A 20,804-nucleotide genomic window follows, 5' to 3' on the forward strand; every position below is an offset into this window, starting at 1 on the left:
ATACGATACCGTAAGTAAAACTTAATTCTTTTATCTAAGGCCATGTTGATTTGATTATATCATGGAGCTAGAAAATGTGTCTTTTAACTTCATGATTATGTGGATGACAAACTCTGGGAGCCTCAAAACTGATGCGAGCGTCCTTTGGAATTGATTTTGGCATAGTGTCGTTCTCCAATATTGTTTTGCAATCTTTGGCATATATTTACAAATTTTTCAGTTGTTGCTTTGTTTATTTTAAACGGACTAAAATTCATGCACGCGCGCATGTCATCCATATGATAAAATCAACATGGGCTAAAGCCCACGAAACGTAAAATATAATTCGGTCTTTTTACAGATCTTTGCTGCTGTTATCGTGACAAGAGGGAACTTTGCAATTATGAATGTTCTGAAAATAATTTTAGTACGTGACTTTACAAAAAGTCGTATGGCATATTTATCTAGTTTGGAAAACGGAGAAATGAAAAAGGAGTCGGAGAAAACGTGCACTGATAAAGATGTTGGCACCTACAAATTGTACGAATATTCTTGCAACACAATGTCAGGAACTATCATATTCACACCGGAATGCTCTCCTGAAAAGGAACGTGCCGAAATTGTGGAGCATTTTTGTCGCGATGATACGAGTACACCGTACGCATCTCTTCCAGTGTCAGTTCTTGACGAAAGCAAAAGTCATACAAGTTCTATCAGTTCATTCAACGATATGAAGTTCCTTCATGACGTCCTTGGTATAATCATCAGAGGTAAGTTTTTTTCAATATGTATCCGTACAATAGCCATGATTATTTCATTGACAGCAGACGACGTCCGTGCCTAATCTATCTAAACTAAGGGCACCAGAACACCGATGTAACGTTCTATATTTTAAGCGTATTTTTGCACAAGCAGTACCTTTATTTCAGGCCAGCTTCATAGAAGACTTTAAGGGAATATGACCACCCTGCTCTGATTTGTATTTTTCTCTGCGTTGGTGCAAAAATCTGGTCACATTCAGCTGGCTCTGCAACGTGTATAGGTGTACTGTTCTGTTCTCTGATTGCTAATGTAATGTCATATGTTCTGTTCTCTAATTGCTGACACCTAGCATTATTATTATCCAGCATGTCTTGTCTTTTCCAATGAAGAAACAACCATGCACTGCACGCTATTACATAACAAAAATCAAATGTTCTGAAACGACTATTCCGTTTATTTTCAACTGGCAATTTGACTACATTCCTCGGTGAGTCTTAATCTAATTTCTAGTTTGACATTCCAATTATGGCTTTTGTTGACGACAGCATTTGATAAAGGTCAGATGTCTACATGTAATCCAGCTATCCAGGAACTAACACCAGGAACAGTAAAGAAAAGGGTAAGTACACCTAATATTATCAAATTTCTCACTTCCTAATGTGTTCATATTTCCAGACCAGTTCAAACTAATTCACAGTCTACCTAATTAACTATCCTAGTAGACATTTCTTTCTACCTACCTACCTATTTAAATGAGAATTCATATATATGCTAAATACTTTTGCATTCCCAGTTAAGGATATACCTCGCAGCTCGCAATAAGTCAACCCTAGAAACAGGCGAAGGGCTTATAACGGAGGTTGTTGAAGGCCTGGACCTTGACATAGAGCCATTCCACGTGACATCAAGGGGTCACGAAGATCTTCTGAGAAAACAGCTAATCGCCAACTGGCCCTGCAAAGTCCTGTGCTTTGTCGACAACAGTGCAAGAAACATCATCTTACACGACACTGAACCCGACGAAGCAAGCCAAATCGTTCGCCCGGCTGAGGACAATTGTGGAAAAGATGGTACTTTAAAAAAAGTTAAATTCTATAAATAAAGCCAATGTAGTGGACCGTTGGTCAAGTGTTCGTAAATGTCGAAAGCAAGATACAGAAGAGTTAGGCTAGATCTGTTACCAATTGTATTCACTTAGGGTTGAAATCCACACGAAAAACTTTACAATCACCCCCAAAAAGACGACAGTGTCTATTATCCCTAATAATAATATTATTATGAAATATTTGAAGTTATCGATGATAGTTTTACACAAGAAAAAACAGACTGAGATAAACATTTCTATATTACAGTACAACATTGCAATCCACCACAGAACTATATATACAATAGGTTAGTTCACCTATAACCATATTTGCTCTGTCTACTTTTTCAGGGATGCTTCTTTTACTCTGTGGACATCGCGGCATCACAGACGGTGACCTTTACGACAAGGAGCACTTTAGCACAACTTTCCTGAGCTGTCAAGCTAAGCTAAGAGAGATAGCAGCGAGTGGTCGATTTTTAAGTATGGACAGTAGTTTGAACGAAAGCCAAAAGAAAGCAGTGTTAGAGTGGGTCCAAAGACCGCCAGATGATTCAATGAGGCAACCCTTAGATGAAGGCACGGACACCCAATGTTCAGCAAATCAGGAAAGCACTCAAACTGTTGCACAGAAACAAGGCACTGGCACTGGCCTGTGGGCAAATCTTTATAGGAAAATATCGAAAACGTGACTTTAAAGGGCAACTATTTTATCATGGCACCTAAATTTACTTGACTTAAGATGCCCCTCTTAGCTTATAATTAGCATAAGAACTAAAAGTATAATCTAAGAATGCCTATTCATGAAGTTAAACATCTCAATAATCTCGAATTACAGTATAGTATATTAGCTCTCGTCACGTGTGACAAAGTACTTCAAACATGTTTTTCCTTCTTACTGTACAACGTGAAAAGGTTTTCCTATTTCATTATTACTGATGAACTGTTACGTGAGATTAACTTAATTAATTTCCTTCAACTTTTAGATATTTGACCAACATGATTTATGGGGATGGTGACGTAGCCGAAGTTTGACTTGCTGAATCACTTACACTTAGTCAGTCAATGTTTTAAATATGTGGACATGATGTGTGAAACAGATGCAACTATTATAAACTAGAATCAATGAAATGGTCATACATATTTAAAAAACTCGACACATAGTCAAGATAAATATCATCGATAGTTTATTTGCCTTGTCTCTCGTGGACAATAAAACAAGGGATAGTGAGAAATTTACCATTTATGTCTGATAGCTGTATATGCATATGGCACACTAAAATGTGTTCAAATGCCTACGCCTTAAAAGCTTAATTAATTTGAGAAGAAGATATACCCAGTACATTGTCCCTGTAGACTGTTCATGTATAGTGATATCCATATCTAGTGTATCCAAATGCAAGAGAATATTATCGACTTGACAGGGCATGCAATGAGTTAGAATGCATAGAATTTCACATACGAAATGACAGAGAAGCGACTTGCGTGGCACTTACCTGCTAGCTAGCTATATATATAGATATTAGCTTACCACAAAATTAACAATTGTTTTGTGTTTTTGTTTAAGCAGTCTACATTGAACAATATTGTGCTAAAGTGGATTCTGACTGTTTTTACTTGATGTAAAAGGATTGGAATCGGTGTGCAAAATTTTGCATCTCGAAGGTAAAGGATTGTAAGCTTGTACCGTAAAACGGACTTTATCTGTGTTTGATAATGGCGTACCTGAAATTCGTCATTCGCTGTTGTTTGTCTTCATGCTCAAAGTGCCGCGCGTACAGATATCGATTGAGCACCACATTTAGTCCGCCATATCAGTGACAAATATTGATAGTCCTTTGATGTACTGACACAAAATTTACCCTACCGGTGAACTCTTTTAGTCTGTGTCAAAAGCAAACTGCTAATGGCATTCTTTTGTTATCAACACATCGCTTCCACCGTCGGGAACCCCGACAGCTGTGATATAGTGAGGTACCCGATCGCTTCTAGTTGAAAGGGCTTGCAATGACTCGAAGGTATATACTTAAAACGCAAAAACGTTTAAACACGACGACCACTCACATCCGAACAGGCTAATAGTTTTAAATCATTGAATTGTACTCTTTGTTGTATAAGAATTGCTGACGTTTGATGTCACGATTTTTTATGAGCAAGTAAGGTTGACATTGCCCACGAGGTCAGCGCCAATGTGTGAATAACAAACTGCTTACCGCACGTTTATGTCATCTGAGTTGTCATTTCAATAGTTAGGAACCGTTATAACTGATATCAGTGATTAGATATGTATTGTATAGCCGGGTGTAATTCAGCAAGAGGTCGTTCATGTTTGAGTATCCCACGAATCCCAAACAAATTTAGACTTCGTTATCGTCCAGGTATGTGGTATGATAAATGTGATATGATAAATGTTGTCAGTTTCAACGCTACGGGAGGGCACAGCAGAACAATGGAATGTTCCATCATGCTAGCTGAAATGACAGATTTGTAAATATCATTAAGGCAAAAGTCAACACTAAACCCATTTAAAAAATTGCTAACTCAACACATTTTCTAGATCAGATAATGCTGTACGATTGTGCCCTCCCCCCCCCCCCCATAAGTCGGTGAAAGTACAAAAGTGCAAGAAAGTTCATCACTGGGAAATATTAGCCACTAAAAGGCTTTATGAGTAGTGAGTTTTATATAAGTCAAAAGTCGCCGGAAATGCAAATATGGTGGCCTATATGAGATAAAATGTTGTCAGCATGAAGGAATTCCAAAAGTAGAGGGCGTTAAAATTGCAATTCTCTTACTTGTATGCACGAGTATTAGACTCAAATAAGATGACTGTGGCACTAGGAGCCAACATATCAGAAAGATTTTAAATTTCCTTCTATGATGACGAAGTACATGCACTGCAATTTCTAACTTTCAATAGGAATTAAATCAAATTTGAGTCAAATTTGAGTCAAATTTGACTGCCAACCACGCTCCAACCACTGCTGACCTACTCCCGAACACTAGCCAACCATGGCTAAACCTTCCATTCACACCCAAATGTTTTAGCATTTTGAAACATTCGGCTGGCTCACCCGAACAGTAGCCGACCTCGCTGAACACGAACAGCAGCCAACCACAGCCGACCTTACTCCCGACCTACTCCTAACCATGGTTGAGGGTAGTTCGGCAATGTCCGGGAGGCCATATTCGGAGTGTGAGTAATCAAACATCGCCGACTTGCGAAAATGACACAAAGTGCATATTATATTTACTGCAATGTTGCACATTGATAAACCATTAACTAATATTGACAATGCTGACAAACTATCACCAGATTATAGTACTAGTGTATTATTTCCTTACAAAACATCGTTGCTTGAATCAGTTTTGTGTTAAAGTGACGATTTGTTATAGCAAAGTAAATCTATACTTCAGTTCCACAAAACTGATCGATTGTTTTACAAATATTGTTCAATAATTTTGTCCTGAGGTAGAATGTCATGCGCATCTTCGAAGTTCTCAGCTAAGGTCATGTGGGGAGGGGTCGTCCACTTGTATCCTAGCAACCGCGTCATCTCGGTGTGAAGTATGCCAGCTTCTTCACGCGTCATGAGGCGAGGTCTTGGCGGGTGTCGCACTTCCTTCAACACCAGGCGAACTTGTAGACGCCGCAGTCTACCTTGTCCTGCTTTCGCCGCTGCTTTTAGTCTCCTGTCGCCGATCGCAGGACCTATGACCAGATCGGTAAGCTTCGGACAACTTCGTACAAACTCGACAATGTTCGTCGGGGCGACGGGCTGCTTGTCGGACTGTAGAAACAGCAGTGTCTCCAGGACCTGCGCATGTCGTTCTATAATCGTGGTAAGGATATCCCTCATCTCTATGTCGTTTGATACTTTCTTCTGTGCAACTACCAGCGTTTTGAGCTTCATGTTTGTCCGCAGGAAAGACCAGAACTCGGCCCTGGTGAGGGCGTATCTCCAAGGACCTTTGACGAAGAAAAGCTCGACTTTGAGATCCGGGCACTTTTGAGAAACTCGTTCCCAGGATGCGTGTGAGAACGGGTTATAGTCGTTATACACCACCAGACTGAGCTGTTGTAGGGAGGGAGCTTTCCTGTCGGAAAGAGCGTGCCACAGACCGTCTTGTATGTCGATGTTAGCTAGCTTCAGCACTCGGAGACTTTGGAGCTGAAACAATTAAAGTGGCACAACTTAAAGTCTACTAAAGTAGTCAAAAAGTTTTGGCTTTAGACACAATTGACACAAGTTACATGTATTGGAAGATTGTTAGCCTAAAACAAAAAACTTTATTCTACCAAACAACAGAAATAAACAAAGACAACAGTATAACATAAGAGTACACACACACTAAATTACATATTACATACTATCCAGTCAACCTATTTGATAGCTCCCTCCATTTTCTGTAGTGACTGATTAAATTGTTTTGCTTTCGTGCAATGTTTTCTTCTATGGATTTAAAATGGTTAACAAAGGAAACAAATTTATACAGATAAATAAATAAAGCGAACATTTGAAAAACAAACAGTACAATAGAAAAGGAAAATTTCATATCAACATGGAGTCCTCACCTGGCCAACAGCTGTTGGAATAGCCTTGCGCAGCCTTCCCCGTAAGGACACCTGCCGAGAGGATGGCTGCCGCTTGTGGCTGAGATCCAGTCTACGGAGGGACGGTACCTGCTGGAGGGTCTTCAGCAGCCCTTCGCAGTGCACGTCGGGAAGGCCTTGGATCGACAGGTGGGACAGATCACGGAGATACACGACAACCTGAAAAATTAATTTTTTTTTTGTCAAGCAGTGAAAAATGTTTTATGAATCATAGGAATTGTCATAGAATGTATTGTCACGGAAAATATGAAGTACAGTATTGGCACAGTAGCAGTATACGGCATATAGATATGCTCTCATGAATGCATGTATCACGTCAATGTGTTGGCAGAAAATTCTGTGCTTGGCATTATGGGTAAAAACTAAAACGGCCAAGATGAATATTGATCTTTCAGCCTAACAGACCAAAAGCAACGATATAATGGTTTGACACGATAGTAACCCAAATTCTCTTGGGATATTTCTTTCGTCTTGTTAGACTGTCTTCCGCTTCCGTCAGTCTCTCAGCTCGTATGGCGCAGCGTCTCTACTGGCACTCACTCACTCACTCACTCACTCACTCACTCACTCACTCACTCACTCACTCACTCACTCACTCACTCACTCACTCACTCACTCACTCACTCACTCACTCACTCACTCACTCACTCCATACGGACAGCAATTCGTTATATACTATCGCAACATACCACCGCTCACCTTCCGTAGGAACATGACGAGCGGCCAATTACACTCCCTGTGCTCGCACGAAGCGCTCTGCTTCTTTGCAGGCTGTACGAACTCCATCTCTACGGACTTCAGGTTGCCCCTGGCAACCAGATCCGCCATGATGTCGTACTGCTGTCGTCTGATCCGCAGTCCCGTGAAGAAAGGGTCCTGACTCCCCTCGCAGACCAGGGACAAGATGATCTGGAAAGAATAGCAATAGATTTGTGAAGAGTGATCAAGTTCTGTAATAAATGATTGGATTAACCACTTAGAATAAGGTGTTAACGAAACTCTAACATGGTTGTTTCAGCGATACAAGCTTAAGTTAAGATACAGGAGTTTTCTTTCACAACCAAATTTTCTCACCTAAGTGCTGACGTTTCGGTGTCTATTAGACACCTTCCTCCTCAAAGCTTCTGACAGAAGTTCTGCTTCTCGCCTCTATATATAGGTGAGATAGAGAATTTGGTTTTGTAAAAGAAAACTCCCGTATCCTATACTTTACCAACCTGATGAAACTATTTACGGAAGCTCACCTTAACTTTGCTGATAACGTCACCAAACACGCCTAGAAGCCAGCAATGTTTGCTACACCTGAGTTTGAAGTCTATGGCACACCAGGCGTTATAATCAAACACCACCCGCCTTCCCTCCCACAGGGGCGACATGCAGACGCAGCGCCGCCATGCGGAGCACACTTTAGCGCACCTGCACAAATCGTCCGTGGACAGGTACTTGAAGATTTTAACAAGAACATCATCCTTTAGTGTTACACATTTTGGAACAGCGGGGGTCGGAGCGTTAGGGAAGGACACTCTGTACATAGTGCGCCGCCTGCTTGGCAAACTCCGCCGCATCCGAGCTTGAAGATACTCGGGAACCCGTCGGTAGTTGTCGTGTAGACATCGCCGACACGGAAAACTACGCTGAGCCATTTTGATAGTTATTAGATAGCAGCACTAAAACGTGTGTCAGTTAATGGCTATGTTGTGCAGTTTGCTTTGGATACCGTCTCTGGTTGATATGTACATGTGTTCGAGAACGTGTGTATGTCGTCTGTTTTGCATCATTCGAGAATGAACGGTTGATGACGAAATGTATCCATAGAAACGGTATCAACAGCACAAGTTACTCAAACAACATGGCAACAAAGACACGAAATAGTAAGTACGCAGATGTCCTCCATGACAGTTTGAGTTTCCTACCTGCGCAAAACCTTTTGCACTTGTGACCAAGTCACGAAAGATAGAAGTGTAAATGTTAGGGTGTTCTTTTATTGTGTTAGGACTTAAGTGTAGCTTTAAATCCAGTCACAGACCGGTGGAAACTGTGTGTTTCCATCCACAAGCCATCCCTGGTAAGGACTGTCCTGCCGCACTGAGGACAGATCCACACGCCTTCCAACAGGTCCGTCCCTGGGTGCTGATTTCCACCCGGACGCGGGCGGTTGGTGCTCTCCTTGGTGCTGAAATGATAATCCGTGAATGTTCGTATCTTTTGCCTTCACGGCAGTAGCAGAGTGAAGTTTCTTGCACCAGTACTAACCTTCACATGTCTTATAGCATGTCCTAAGCAGGTCGTCAGCCACTCGACAAGCTCCTGACTCGTCCCCTTGGAGCTCCCACCAGCGGTAAAATCCAACACGATGCACCTGTGAACCCAAGCGGACGCGGAGAGGGCACATCTCCGCCAGTGTCGGCACGTCCTGGCAACATTCAGCACCTCTTTTACCGACAACCATCGGAAGATTTCTATGAGGATGCCGTAGGGTAGTTTCTGCCACAGTGGAGGCGTTGAAACGTTAACACAGTCGGTGTCTTTGCAAAAGCTTTCCGTGTGCATCTCTTGGGTTGCACAGTCACGGTTTCCGTTGTCAAACGTTAGAAATGTGTAAAACGAAAAAGAATGGAAAACCTGTTCCGAATTCTATTTAGTTGGCTCACATGGAATGTTTGTTAATTATATAAATTTTGTTTTTAAAGAATGTCCAGCCTTATAATTAGAGGTGAGAAAATTTCATTCGCATTTTTTATTTGTGGATTTAACATTAATGCTTACGTACTATGTTGTTATACTATTATACAAACGTGGTCCTTCGTGCTCAAAACGCTGTAACGTTATATGATCTATATGTAACATGGAGGTAACATGCTATTTTTTTGCGTCTTTTCCTTTCTCGTTTTAATGATAATGTAAAACATGACAAAATTGATATTTACGGCCTTCCTCCCCCTGTCCTCCAATGGAATCGTCTACACCTGTTGTACCCACAATGCTAACAGACGATCAGGGCAAAGGTCATGCTGTGTTTTCAGTAAATCCCGACAAGAATTACAGAGGATTTCTTCAAACCAGAAAGCTCGGAGCTTTGTTAAAGGTCTTGATAGTTCAGCAGAGATCCTAGGAAAGACAGCTGACAGGTAGGTTCCTCTGCTTGTTTGCCTTTCTTGGTGTAGGACAACGTTTTCGTGCCAAAAGGGGGAGGGGGGGCATAATTGGTTACAGGCCTACAAACTTTGTGGTGTGGACGTGGGCAGTCTTTAGGTTTGGTTCCTTTCTCCCTATAAACATCGCTCTCCAGGCCTGTTCCTCCTATTCTGTATGGTGAAAGTTGACAAATACAACCGAACGTTACTGTGGTTAGGTCTAGGTCTAGCTGAAATTCACCTTTGTTTTAAGACATACCCCACGTCCTGCCTGCATATATACGCATGGCCACTTCCGTTCCGCTCAAGCTACCACATGATTATATCAAAGTGTATAGTCGACATACGACGCCGTCCTTGCCTAAAAATGCTACAGAGGGTAAAGTTTTCGTTGTGGGTGGGGGGTGGTGGTGCACATGCTTAGTGCATGTAATTCTTTGTAAGTTACTTACAACATGAGTACACAGTATATGTTTTTCAGAATTTTGGGCTAAATAGTTGAGTTAGGAGTTCTTCGCATAATTTTCTGCATCCTGTTAAATATATATTCTTTGCACTTTAAACAAAATAAACATTGGGAGGGAAGAGACAGAGCTGGAATTGTGTGGACACTAGAATTAAACATCCCATGTCCAAGTGTATGTGTGAAATATGCTGTGTTGTGCCAGAAATTAACAGCCGTCTGTTATATCTATTTCAGCTGTTTACAAAGACCTGTGACTACACCACCTGAGTTGTGCGACTATCACTTTGCAATGGAGGAGTCTTATAGCTGCCCAGACTGTACCTTCACAGCCAACAGGGACCTCGTGCTGCAGGTGCTCAGGCATTTCTTCAACTGTACATCCTTCAGGTGCATCCAGGACATCAGCTGTGGCCACAGCCTCGGTCCGTCCACACCCAGTCCACAAACACAACAAGGAAACAACAACAACATACAAAACAACAGCTGCTATGGTGACGTGTCAACAAAAGAAATGACGGCTTTGCCTGTACATTCAGAATTTTCCACAGCAAAAGTTTACTCAGAAAATACAGACAGGCTTTGCAGTCCACATAGCGACTCTACTAGTAATATGAATAGCAGAGCTACCAATGATTTTACTTTTCAGCTGGACAATAGGTCTAATGTCAGGGAGAATACCAGTATCAAAGAGGTATCTCCAATGGCCTTATTGGAACATGAGTCTGAGGAAATGTTACATGAACAGTTTAACACAGATAGCATAGAAAACATGCAATCAGAAACTGGTAGAACCAGTCAAGACAGTCCGGCTGTACTTTGGAGAATTGAAAGTTACGGCTCTATCAAGCCTCACCATAGTGTCCTTTCTGTAACTCCCCCATCAAGTACTAGTGGAAATATTACATTACAAAAAACTGACTATGAATCAGCAGCACTGTCAGCTCAGAACTTGAGAACAGCAAAGCTACATGATCCCATCCCTACAAACACAGCTAGAAGTGACGCACAGGTACAAGTACAGGTTAAAGTAGAACCAGACAGTGATGAGTATGGTGATTATAACACAGGGTTTCAGGAGGACAGCTCTACACAGGGAATGTACAGACAGAGCTCCCTCCTGACAGCAGTGCCTGCTGTGCCGTCTGCTGTGGATGACAGCTGCGGGGACAGCATGCAGCAGCTGCACAGGGACACCATCAACACAGATGCTCCAACATCTGCTGCAGGTGAAGGTGTGTCTGCCAACTCTCAGGAGCTGTGCAATGGTCAACAGGTGTGTGTTCAGTTTAGAATGAAACTCAAACTTATTTTATTGATATAGTTTGTATAGCTGTATTAGCAAGTCCTGTAAGATTAGTTCTTAAGTTTGCTTTCATTCCAAAGAGATGTTATGAAAAAGGGTATTCATTCCTGCCAAGTTAAACCATCAGCATTCATGATCAAGTACAATTGAGAAAACTACCACTAATGACAAGATTATCTATACATATATTCTCTTTTCACTGTATTCACTTGAAATATTGATGGCAGTCAGTTCATTCTTATATTCCCCCAGTTCTAAACTACACTACTGTAAGTGAATTCAATGCTTGAGAGCACATGTAAGTGGATGATACATGTAGGTAGCCATAAGTAGTTCTTTGGTGTTATCGTCCTTGCTTCACCGAGATTTATTTTCTTTACAGGTGCAGTGGCCACTTGCAACACCGCTGGTCAGATGCCCCGTATGTAGCACTCCCTGGAAGGACAGGAGAGCTCTAACCAAGCACTGTAGTCATGACCACCCCCAGCACCCCTGCTGTACCATATGCTGTACCATCTTCAACTCCAGACAAGAGCTACACAAACACCAGAAAACTGTCCACAAAGACTAGAAATTCCAGTGTTGGGAATGTAACAAAACGTTCGGATACAAGAGGAACCTGCAAGTTCACATGAAGGAGCAGCACCTGGAAGTGGGGCAGCTGTTTCCTTGTAAGGTGTGTCAGAGGGTGTACAAGAGTAGGAGAGTACTCAAGGAGCACCAAAGGAAACATACCAACTGCAGACAGTACATTTGTGATATTTGTGGAAAGTGCTTAAAGGCTATGTCAAGCCTAAGAAGCCACTATTTGCACATTCACCATAGATACTACTAGTAAATTTATCTTGGTAAATTTATATTTTACGCAGACATGTATGTATATGAAATTGATTAGTGTGCACGTTCACCATATATACTACTTTTTTTTTTGTAATTTTCTATTTCACGCATACATGAAATTGTTTCATTTATATTAGATGTGTTAAATGAAAACAGAAAGTAAAGGCTCGTGCAGCAAAATTGTGTGCAGCTTGTAATCATTCTGTTCTTGTTTCATTGCATGTTGATTAGCATATAATAAGGTCATACATAGAACTTGCCTGCATATATTAACAACAAAATTATTCATACAATTGTCACTTGTTAATTAAAATTGATTTTTGTTCGATGTCAATTGAAAATTATGACTATAGAAGAAATTTTGTGAATAATTCTAGACATTCAATCTATTGTCAAAGAATAAATAAAGTACTTTTGAACCCTGACAGTTAACCAATATTGCTGTGTAATTGTATTTTTCACTTGTTTAATGTTTTTAACTTGCACCAGTAGCGTAAAGAAGAAGACTACTTTTCATATAACAAAGTCAATGAAAAGTTATGAGAGATATGAATATATGAGATGGTGACTACATGCTGCATGCTAGAAGTTCTGTCGTCTTTACATCTATGCCAAAGCGACACCTGGCGGCTTTTGTGTGTGGCTCAACCAGGTACAAATTAGCCACGAGAGCAGATTCTTTTGAAATGAAGTTAGCTAAAGTTGTCAAACTGCAATGCGTTTCACTTGAATCTTTTCTGTACTTATTTCAAGTTCTTTACCTGCTTGTCTATGAGCGACAAAAGAACAATAAATAGCGTCATGCACATGAACTGACAGACAGACGGATGCGCACATACATCGACAAGTTACAAAAAGATAATCAGCATATTGAGAATTGACGGTAAAACATTTCCATTGGAAGGATCGTTTGAGGGAAACTTCATCAATGAGCGAATGAGTCTGCCACATTGGTAAGACAGACGCGTCACCTGTCAGGTGCGGTAATCATCAGGTCTGGACCACGTGACTGTTGCTCAAGCCCTGCAGCTGAGAACGTCATACCGCGTACCTGCCGGCGAGAACACTCCGAGTCTGTGACGTTGGTCTTCACAAAGCACGTAGGTGTCGTCTTGTTAGGCCACACCAAGTAAATTTTATGGATGACGTCCTTTGGAGACCCTACATCTAATGCGAGAGAGCGAAAAAAAAGCAAGAAAGGCCCTGAAAAACAAGATGCCTAGATTAGAAATATACTAAGAGACGACAAATGTTAGGACACAAATTGAATGAGGTGACACAGATTAACAAGCAAGAAGTCGTTTATTCATCATCAAAAAAGCAATGAATCAGGTGGAACAGCAGTTATCGTCCTGTCCTGTTTCTTTCATCATATTTTTGCAGGCCTGCAGAAACAAAGCATGTGCTCTTTACCCATTTCGCGTTACGGGGTTCACGTCAATCTAACGATTTGTGGCACTGTCGTGACTCTCTGGTCATAGTTACAGGAAGCGGAATTTCTTGTTTTTTTTTTCTAGGAACAGGCCAAAATCAATGCGCGCGCGGACGTCATCCATAAAATTTACTTGGTGTGGCCTTACAATGTTTCAGTGTTTATTCACAGTAAGAGACTATATTTAAGCACAGGGGAAACATTTATCACGCACATGGTTCTAATGACACTCTCTACATCTAGCTCTCCCCGTTAGTATTTGCCTGCACTGTACGTCTGTCTCGCTTGTTTTGTCGTTCATTTTGCCTCGGTACATGATTTCAGTGGTGTAAAATTTTGCGACATCCGAGTATTACTCACCACTGACCCTACCAAAGTTATTAAAAACCAAATGTTCGAGATACTTATTGCCTACTGCGGATGGGCGGTCCAGTTTAAAGCTTCTATCCAAGGCAATACAGACTTTCCATTGATGCAATAACGTGTCGTCATCTGCGCAATGCTCAGATGTAGCGTATTGGGTTAAGCTATGTGCAAGGAGGTTTAAACCTCATTGCTATGTGATATTATAGGAGGTTCATGATTAAGACTGCCCAGTGTCAAAGATGAAGGCCCCCAAGCCAGACCATGCCTTATACATATAAGACATGTTTTGTTTTGTTTTGTATCTAATAACTGTGAACCATGATTTTTAAAAATCATCTTCCAGAGACATGCCTCGAATGTCTACTGTGTTGAACCGGATGAAGTGGTGCATCCTGGGATCGTGCCTAACGTTACTGGCGTGCCACTTCCTGTTTGTAGTGCTGGACCGGCTCGTACTGAGCCACCCCGGCTCCAGCCTCAGGTTCATACGGGGGAGAGGCGGGGGTGTCTCCGGGTGTAGAACACTGGACAATGCCGACAGGTGAGCAAACGTCTAGAGCCTAAAATTGCTATGAAAAATTGACTCACTGTGCAATTTGTAAACCATTGAGGGCTCAGTAAGTCAGTTTGTGTTGTGTTTACACCCAACTGAAACCATGGAGCTACCTCCATGCTGAAACAGAAATTACCTCAGAATTAATGCAAATATGTTTCAACATATTGCATGCTTTGCTATTTTTCATTCAAAATTTTCGAAGAGTCCAAAAAGCAGCTTCACAGTCTGAACTGACTACAGATGTCATTTTGAGTTGCAACAAAGTTATTCTAATACGATACAATTCTACTTGTCATAATGTACTTATTTGTGTACTGTATAGCCTGGAAAACCTGGCAGAAACAAAATGGCTGCTGAAGAATATCCGGGACATCAAACCGGCGACTATCAACACAGCCATTGAGGACCCGGATGTAAAACCTGTTGGTTGCGGTATTTCCTTCTCTGCAGACTTGGAGCAGGTAAAAATATACTTATGAATTAGTGGTAAAAGTAGTAATAAGGAATGAAACTTTTGCCTTTGGCTTGGCGTGCGAACTTTGGTCTTCGCATGTTCAGACGCCTGAAGGTTTACATGTCCACACATAAAAGATCTTTACCTCTCGCTGATACTTTTAATTTTTTCTAATGACTTGAAGGTGACAAGAACTGGTGACTGTGTGACCACAAGAGTTTCAGTCAAATCAGTCTTCAGCAACCTCTCACACTACCAGGTTAGTTACATGAATACAAGTTATTAATTGAAATCATATATATCATAGTATATGTCAGTAGGCATAATCTACAAAGCAACACAACAAAAAAAAACACTGTATACATGTAATGACAAGCCACCTAACTTGTTTTCTACAATTTCTAAATCTGCGTACCTGTTACACACTGTCAGGGAGAGAGCCATCTGAGGGAGATCAAGACCCACTACCTGGACCGTGTGCTCGGTACCGGCCTGACCGTTCCGTCCTCCCTCGTCCTGCTGCCCTTCTCCGCGCTAGACAACAAACACGCCGCGGTCGTCAGACAAGCTGTGGACTGCAACATCAGCGACAAGGCAGTCTTTCAGACAGGAGTGACGGCGTACGTCGCTAGCTGGGTACCAAACCTAGGCGCCTTCCCCAAGCTCACACCCAGCTTGGCCGACAGAATACATCCTGACAACTTCTTCACCTATGTGACGTTTCTGTACATCGCCAACTGTATGAAGTCTGGGCATTCCCACTTCGCCACCTCAGACGACCTTCACTACGTGATGATTGATAACGACCGTTGTCTGCTGCCAGAGAGGGTTTCAGCTCTGGAGATGCCGTTTCACTACAAGAAGCGCCTTACGAGGATCGGTCATACCCTATTCCGTGATGGACACGTCTGTAGTACGCCGTCATATCTAATTCTACCACATGCAGGCAGCCAACTCTCCCTCATCACTGACCCCTAGCATTGGGAGTCAACTGAGAAAAATGGTTGCCATGAATGAGACCAGCTCTAGCCTTGTCTTGCGGGAAGACCCAGAGATCACGAAGAAACAGACGGCAGGATATCGACACTGCTCGCGGAGTACAATCACCGTTGTAATGCACGAGACGTCTCGAAGTACGACAGCGAAGTTCCAAGTCTTTCAGAGAGTCTAGAATCGTCAGCGGCCACCTTATCAATGGTAAAACAAAACAGATCACGGTGAAGCTGGAAGACGGTTTGACAGGTGTTGCGTTGGTTGTCCGTCCCGGTGTCGGCACAGCTACTCCACAGACAGCTCTCGCTGAGCTTTTCGCCTACTATGTAGATCGGCTGACGGGCATCAACAGGATGCCAACAGTCGTGTACCGAACACTACACATCAACATACCCGGACTAACAAGCGGCAAAATTTTGGAAGAAAACAAGACTAGCTTGAACAATTCCCGATTGAAGTCACATTCTGGCAACGAGAATACAACACGAACCAAACAGAAACTATCGCCTAACCTGGGTTCACAGGTACTGAACGTCGTCTTGGTCGGAACATGAAAGACTTTCACAGTAAGGCAAGTATCCATCATGAGGGTAGTTTGAGAGGTTTCTTCCGCCATGAGTCAAGTTTCAAACACATGGAGAAGATGAAGAACTCCCGACAGACCTTGCTGGATATGGCCGACATCTTCCTGTTAGACTTCCTGGTACATCGCCCTAACCGGAAACACTTCGGTGCGTCACACTTCATAGAACGTTAATTAGAAGCTGCCAACGAAACGCATTGCAATCTTTTCATCAAAATCACCATATAAAAATGAGGGTTGTTTACCATATAAAAATGAGGGTTGTTGAAACACTAACTGCACGTATACCTTGCACAAAACACCCGACTTCCCATGACCACAATAACAGAAGAATATAGCATCAAAAATTGCACATAAATTTCCACAGTTGCACAACTGCATGTTAGTCATTTTTAATGTAGTGATGAAATCCAACTTTTTGGCTTCCGCAGGTAAGTCTGAACTCCGCCTGGTGTCGACAGGAGACACCGAGGCCTGGTGGACTCACCCCAACATCTCCGTCTGTTCCGCCATCCTGAGATGCCCGCCCGTGCTGTACGGGACAGACTGGAACCACCGGCCGGACAGGTGCAACAACACATGCGGGAAGGGCGTCAACACCTACCTCAGCAACTGCCGCTTCAGGGAAAGCACCGTACAGCGGATTAGAAGTGTATTGCAGGAGGAATCAACACTGGGAGAGATGTTTCAGAGGGTGCTGAAGAAAGAGAAGGGTCTACCAAGTGTCATTAAAGAGGAAGCGAAGGGAATCATGGGCGGACTTGACGCCAGAGTGGAATACTTGATGAGTTATATCGACATATGTGAAAAGGAGTACAAAAGAGATGTTCTCCTGTAAGGAAAAATAGCTACTCAGGAGTCAGATATGACGCGAAGACTTAGGGTTTGAAAATGTACCCGGGTTTTGTCACGATGGTGAAAACGGGGGTCAAAATCAAAGTTCAAGAAGAAACGTGACCGTTAAATTTGCTATCCTATAGGAATCGTGCAAAACACGACAGATATTTGTACGTTTCACATCTGAAATGTTACTTACCTGATGTAAAATAATACGAGATGAGCTGGCTCAGTGCCCACTCTTGAAGAGAGACCTACACAGTCACTAGTATGCGAAATGTGGCTGTTGTACACGTGTGTCTTTATACAGCAAAATACGCATGGAGTAACTTTTTAAAGATTACGTCGGACCTAGGAAGTTTAGAATCCTTTTTCGGAAAAAGAGTGTAAAGTATAAAGTTTGACTTTCGTCTCAAAAAAAGACTTGGACGAAAATTGATTCACTGTATAGGAAAAGTCAGCAGCATGAAATATGTGTACCTTATTTTCCAACCAATGGAAAGGATAGTACCTTGCACATTAATTCATATGAAGATTGATTGAAATGTGAATTTAAAAGAGAAAAGGATGCTACATCGTCATATATAAAACAAAATAATGTTTCATGTTCAATAATGGAAGCCATGATTTATAATGTAATCTATATCTACTTGATATTAGAGACTTTATACAGCACGGGGTTTCTTACACACTGTGTTGGGTTTCATTGAAATATAAGCTCCGTCCTGTCCCATACACACATGTACTGTATGTTGTTGTATGTTTGGAGGGAAACTATCGTTTATGGGATAAAGTGTATGGACAGCTGTGATCCTAATATTTATATGTTTTCTGTGGGAATTGTCTGGCTTCAAGATGTGTAAAGGGTTTCATGCTATGTCCTTCATAAAGCTTATTGTAGGCTGATAGTATATGAGATTATATGCACAGATAAGAGTTCCACCACAATGGAAGAACCTGCGCACTATTCAGACAAGGAGTTGGCATCTTCATAGTGAAACTTGCCAATAAAAGAGCTCAAAAAGCACGTCATTACACCTGTCCCAAGTATTTTTTTTTTGAGGACAGGCGAAAATCAATGCGCGCGCGGATGTCATCCATAAACTGAAGTCGGTGTGGCCTTACTGTGATATCTGCCCTACATTGCTGGACAGAGTGATGCCGGCTACCAGAAAAACCAGTTCTTCTGGTGTACGTACGCAGTCACTCTCTTCCCCAAGCGTCTCAGAAACCAGAAGGCCATTTCAGATCAAACAGGAGGAACCATTGACACTTTACTGTGTTGGAGCAAACAGTAATAGGCTTGCGTCCAAAGACATCTGTAGTAACGGGGTATAAGGAAAATCAAGGATTGACGGAAACCTTTCCAGACAGCATTGCTGGCAAATATCTTGAGGGTTCTTGTGACAGACAGGTAAGTACAATGATGACTTCTGTCTTCTTATTCTTACATGCAGCTTACACTGTCCTTTCATTACATTAGTATCCTGGGCCGGGTAAACTGTGAACTATGATTTTTAAATCTTCTCCCAGAGACATGCCTCGAATGTCTACTGTGTTGAAACGGATGAAGTGGTGCATCCTGGGATCGTGCCTGACGTTACTGGCGTGCCACATCCTGTTTGTAGTGCTGGACCGTCTCGCGCTGAGCCACCCCGGCTCCAGCCTCAGGTTCATACGGGGGAGAGACGGGAGTGTCTCCGGGTGTAGAACACTGGACACTGCCGACAGGTGAGCAAACGTCAAAAACCTAAAATTCTTGTGAAAATTACTTATTGTGCAATTTGTAAAACATTGAGGGCTCAGTAAGTCAGTTTGTGTTGTGTTTACACCCAACTTAAATAGAAATTACCTAGTAAGAAGTATGCATAAAGGTTTCATCATATTGTTTTTCTAGTCTGTGTAACGCAAACTCTGCTGTCCGCGGCTCTAGTTGGGCCCTTCCCGCTTTTCGGGGGGCGGCGGGATGTTGGGAGGCGGGCAACCGTAAAAGCGATTTAATCAGGCTAATACTAGTATTGTTTTTTCTTTTTTTCATTCAAAATCTTCTAAGAGTTCAAAAAGCACCTTCTGGGTCTGGACTGACTACAGATGTGGTTTAAAAATTATGTACAATGAAACCGATCTGAGTGATTTTGAGTTGTTCCAAAGTTAATCTTACGACACACTTCTACTGGCTGTAATGTACTTATTGTGTAATGTATAGCCTGGAAAACCTGGCGGAAACAAAATGGCTGCTGAAGAATATCCGGGACATCAAACCGGCGAGTATCAACGCAGCCATTGAGGACCCGGATGTAAAACCTGTTGGTTGCGGTATTTCCTTCTCTGCAGACTTAGAGCAGGTAAGAAAATACTTATGAATTAGTGGTAAAAGAAGTGATAAGGAACGAATTCGAAACTTCATTGTCTTTGTGTTGGCACTGGAACCTTATTCTTCGCATGTTCAGACGCCTGAAGGTTTACATGTCCAAACCAAAATCTGTACCTCTCTGATACATAAATTCTTTTTTTTTCAAATGACATGCAGGTGACAAGGATGGGTGACTGTGTTACTACAAGAGTTTCAGTCAAGTCAGTCTTCAGCAACCTCTCTCACTACCTGGTTAGTTACATATACATGAATACAAGTTATGTGAAGAAAATTAAACTGTTCTCCAACTCAGATGGACTTTCATGCTAGTATGAAATTATATATATCATAGTATGTCAGTGGGCATCATCTATAAAGCAACTTGAAGAAAAAAACAATTTGAAGAAAAAACAACACTGTAATGACAGGGCATTTTGTTTTCTACAATATCTAAATCTGCGTACCTATGGCCTGTTACACACTGTCAGGGAGAGAGCCACCTGAGGGAGATCAAGACCCACTACCTGGACCGTGTGCTCGGTACCGGCCTGACCGTCCCATCGTCCCTCGTCCTGCTGCCCTTCTCCGCGCTAGACAACAAACACGCCGCGGTCGTCAGACAAGCTGTGGACTGCAACATCAGCGACAAGGCAGTCTTTCAGACAGGAGTGACGGCGTACGTCGCTAGCTGGGTACCAAACCTAGGCGCTTCCCCAAGCTCACACCCAGCTTGGCCGACAGAATACATCCTGACAACTTCTTCACCTATGTGACGTTTCTGTACATCGCCAACTGTATGAAGTCTGGGCATTCCCACTTCGCCACCTCAGACGACCTTCACTACGTGATGATTGATAACGACCGTTGTCTGCTGCCAGAGAGGGTTTCAGCTCTGGAGATGCCGTTTCACTACAAGAAGCGCCTTACGAGGATCGGTCATACCCTATTCCGTGATGGACACGTCTGTAGTACGCCGTCATATCTAATTCACCACATGCAGGCAGCCAACTCTCCCTCATCACTGACCCCTAGCATTGGGAGTCAACT

General features: G+C 42.3%; 2 protein-coding genes, 1 long non-coding RNA gene and 2 pseudogenes across 3 annotated transcripts; 4 read left to right on the plus strand and 1 right to left on the minus strand.

The window, feature by feature from the left end:
• The first annotated feature begins 709 nt into the window (after nt 1-709).
• On the plus strand, nt 710-3,102 carry LOC109480176. Its single transcript, XR_002140826.1, has 4 exons — nt 710-749; nt 1,287-1,360; nt 1,535-1,811; nt 2,177-3,102. It is a non-coding gene; the product is annotated as an uncharacterized LOC109480176 (long non-coding RNA).
• A 1,910-nt stretch (nt 3,103-5,012) lies between these two features.
• Nucleotides 5,013-8,083, minus strand: LOC109480143. Its single transcript, XM_019782301.1, has 4 exons — nt 7,685-8,083; nt 7,140-7,349; nt 6,402-6,599; nt 5,013-5,997 (listed from the first exon to the last, which is right to left on the minus strand). The coding sequence occupies exons 1-4, from the start codon at nt 8,081-8,083 to the stop codon at nt 5,266-5,268; spliced, it is 1,539 nt and encodes a 512-aa protein (XP_019637860.1). The 3' UTR covers nt 5,013-5,265.
• Nucleotides 8,084-9,359: 1,276 nt separating this feature from the next.
• LOC109480141 lies at nt 9,360-12,567 on the plus strand. The gene is made up of 3 exons (XM_019782300.1): nt 9,360-9,568; nt 10,275-11,313; nt 11,726-12,567. The coding sequence occupies exons 2-3, from the start codon at nt 10,330-10,332 to the stop codon at nt 11,912-11,914; spliced, it is 1,173 nt and encodes a 390-aa protein (XP_019637859.1). The 5' UTR covers nt 9,360-9,568; nt 10,275-10,329; the 3' UTR covers nt 11,915-12,567.
• A 1,435-nt stretch (nt 12,568-14,002) lies between these two features.
• On the plus strand, nt 14,003-17,789 carry LOC109480139 (annotated as a pseudogene).
• Nucleotides 17,790-18,631: 842 nt separating this feature from the next.
• LOC109480140 overlaps nt 18,632-20,804 on the plus strand; it is a 3,852-nt pseudogene continuing 1,679 nt past the window's right edge.

Source organism: Branchiostoma belcheri, unplaced genomic scaffold, assembly GCF_001625305.1.
Source record: "Branchiostoma belcheri isolate BF01 breed outbred unplaced genomic scaffold, Haploidv18h27 scaffold5, whole genome shotgun sequence".
Classification (NCBI taxonomy): Eukaryota; Metazoa; Chordata; class Leptocardii; order Amphioxiformes; family Branchiostomatidae; genus Branchiostoma; species Branchiostoma belcheri.

Excerpts from the sequence above, each read along its gene's own strand:
- LOC109480141 (XM_019782300.1), top strand. The coding sequence starts at position 10,330 with ATGGAGGAGTCTTATAGCTGCCCAGACTGTACCTTCACAGCCAACAGG. Across the intron at positions 11,314-11,725 it reads AGCTGTGCAATGGTCAACAG|GTGCAGTGGCCACTTGCAAC; the intron begins GTGTGTGTTCAG and ends TTTTCTTTACAG.
- LOC109480143 (XM_019782301.1), bottom strand. The coding sequence starts at position 8,083 with ATGGCTCAGCGTAGTTTTCCGTGTCGGCGATGTCTACACGACAACTAC. Across the intron at positions 6,600-7,139 it reads TCGTCATGTTCCTACGGAAG|GTTGTCGTGTATCTCCGTGA; the intron begins GTGAGCGGTGGT and ends TTAATTTTTCAG. Across the intron at positions 5,998-6,401 it reads TTCCAACAGCTGTTGGCCAG|CTCCAAAGTCTCCGAGTGCT; the intron begins GTGAGGACTCCA and ends TAATTGTTTCAG.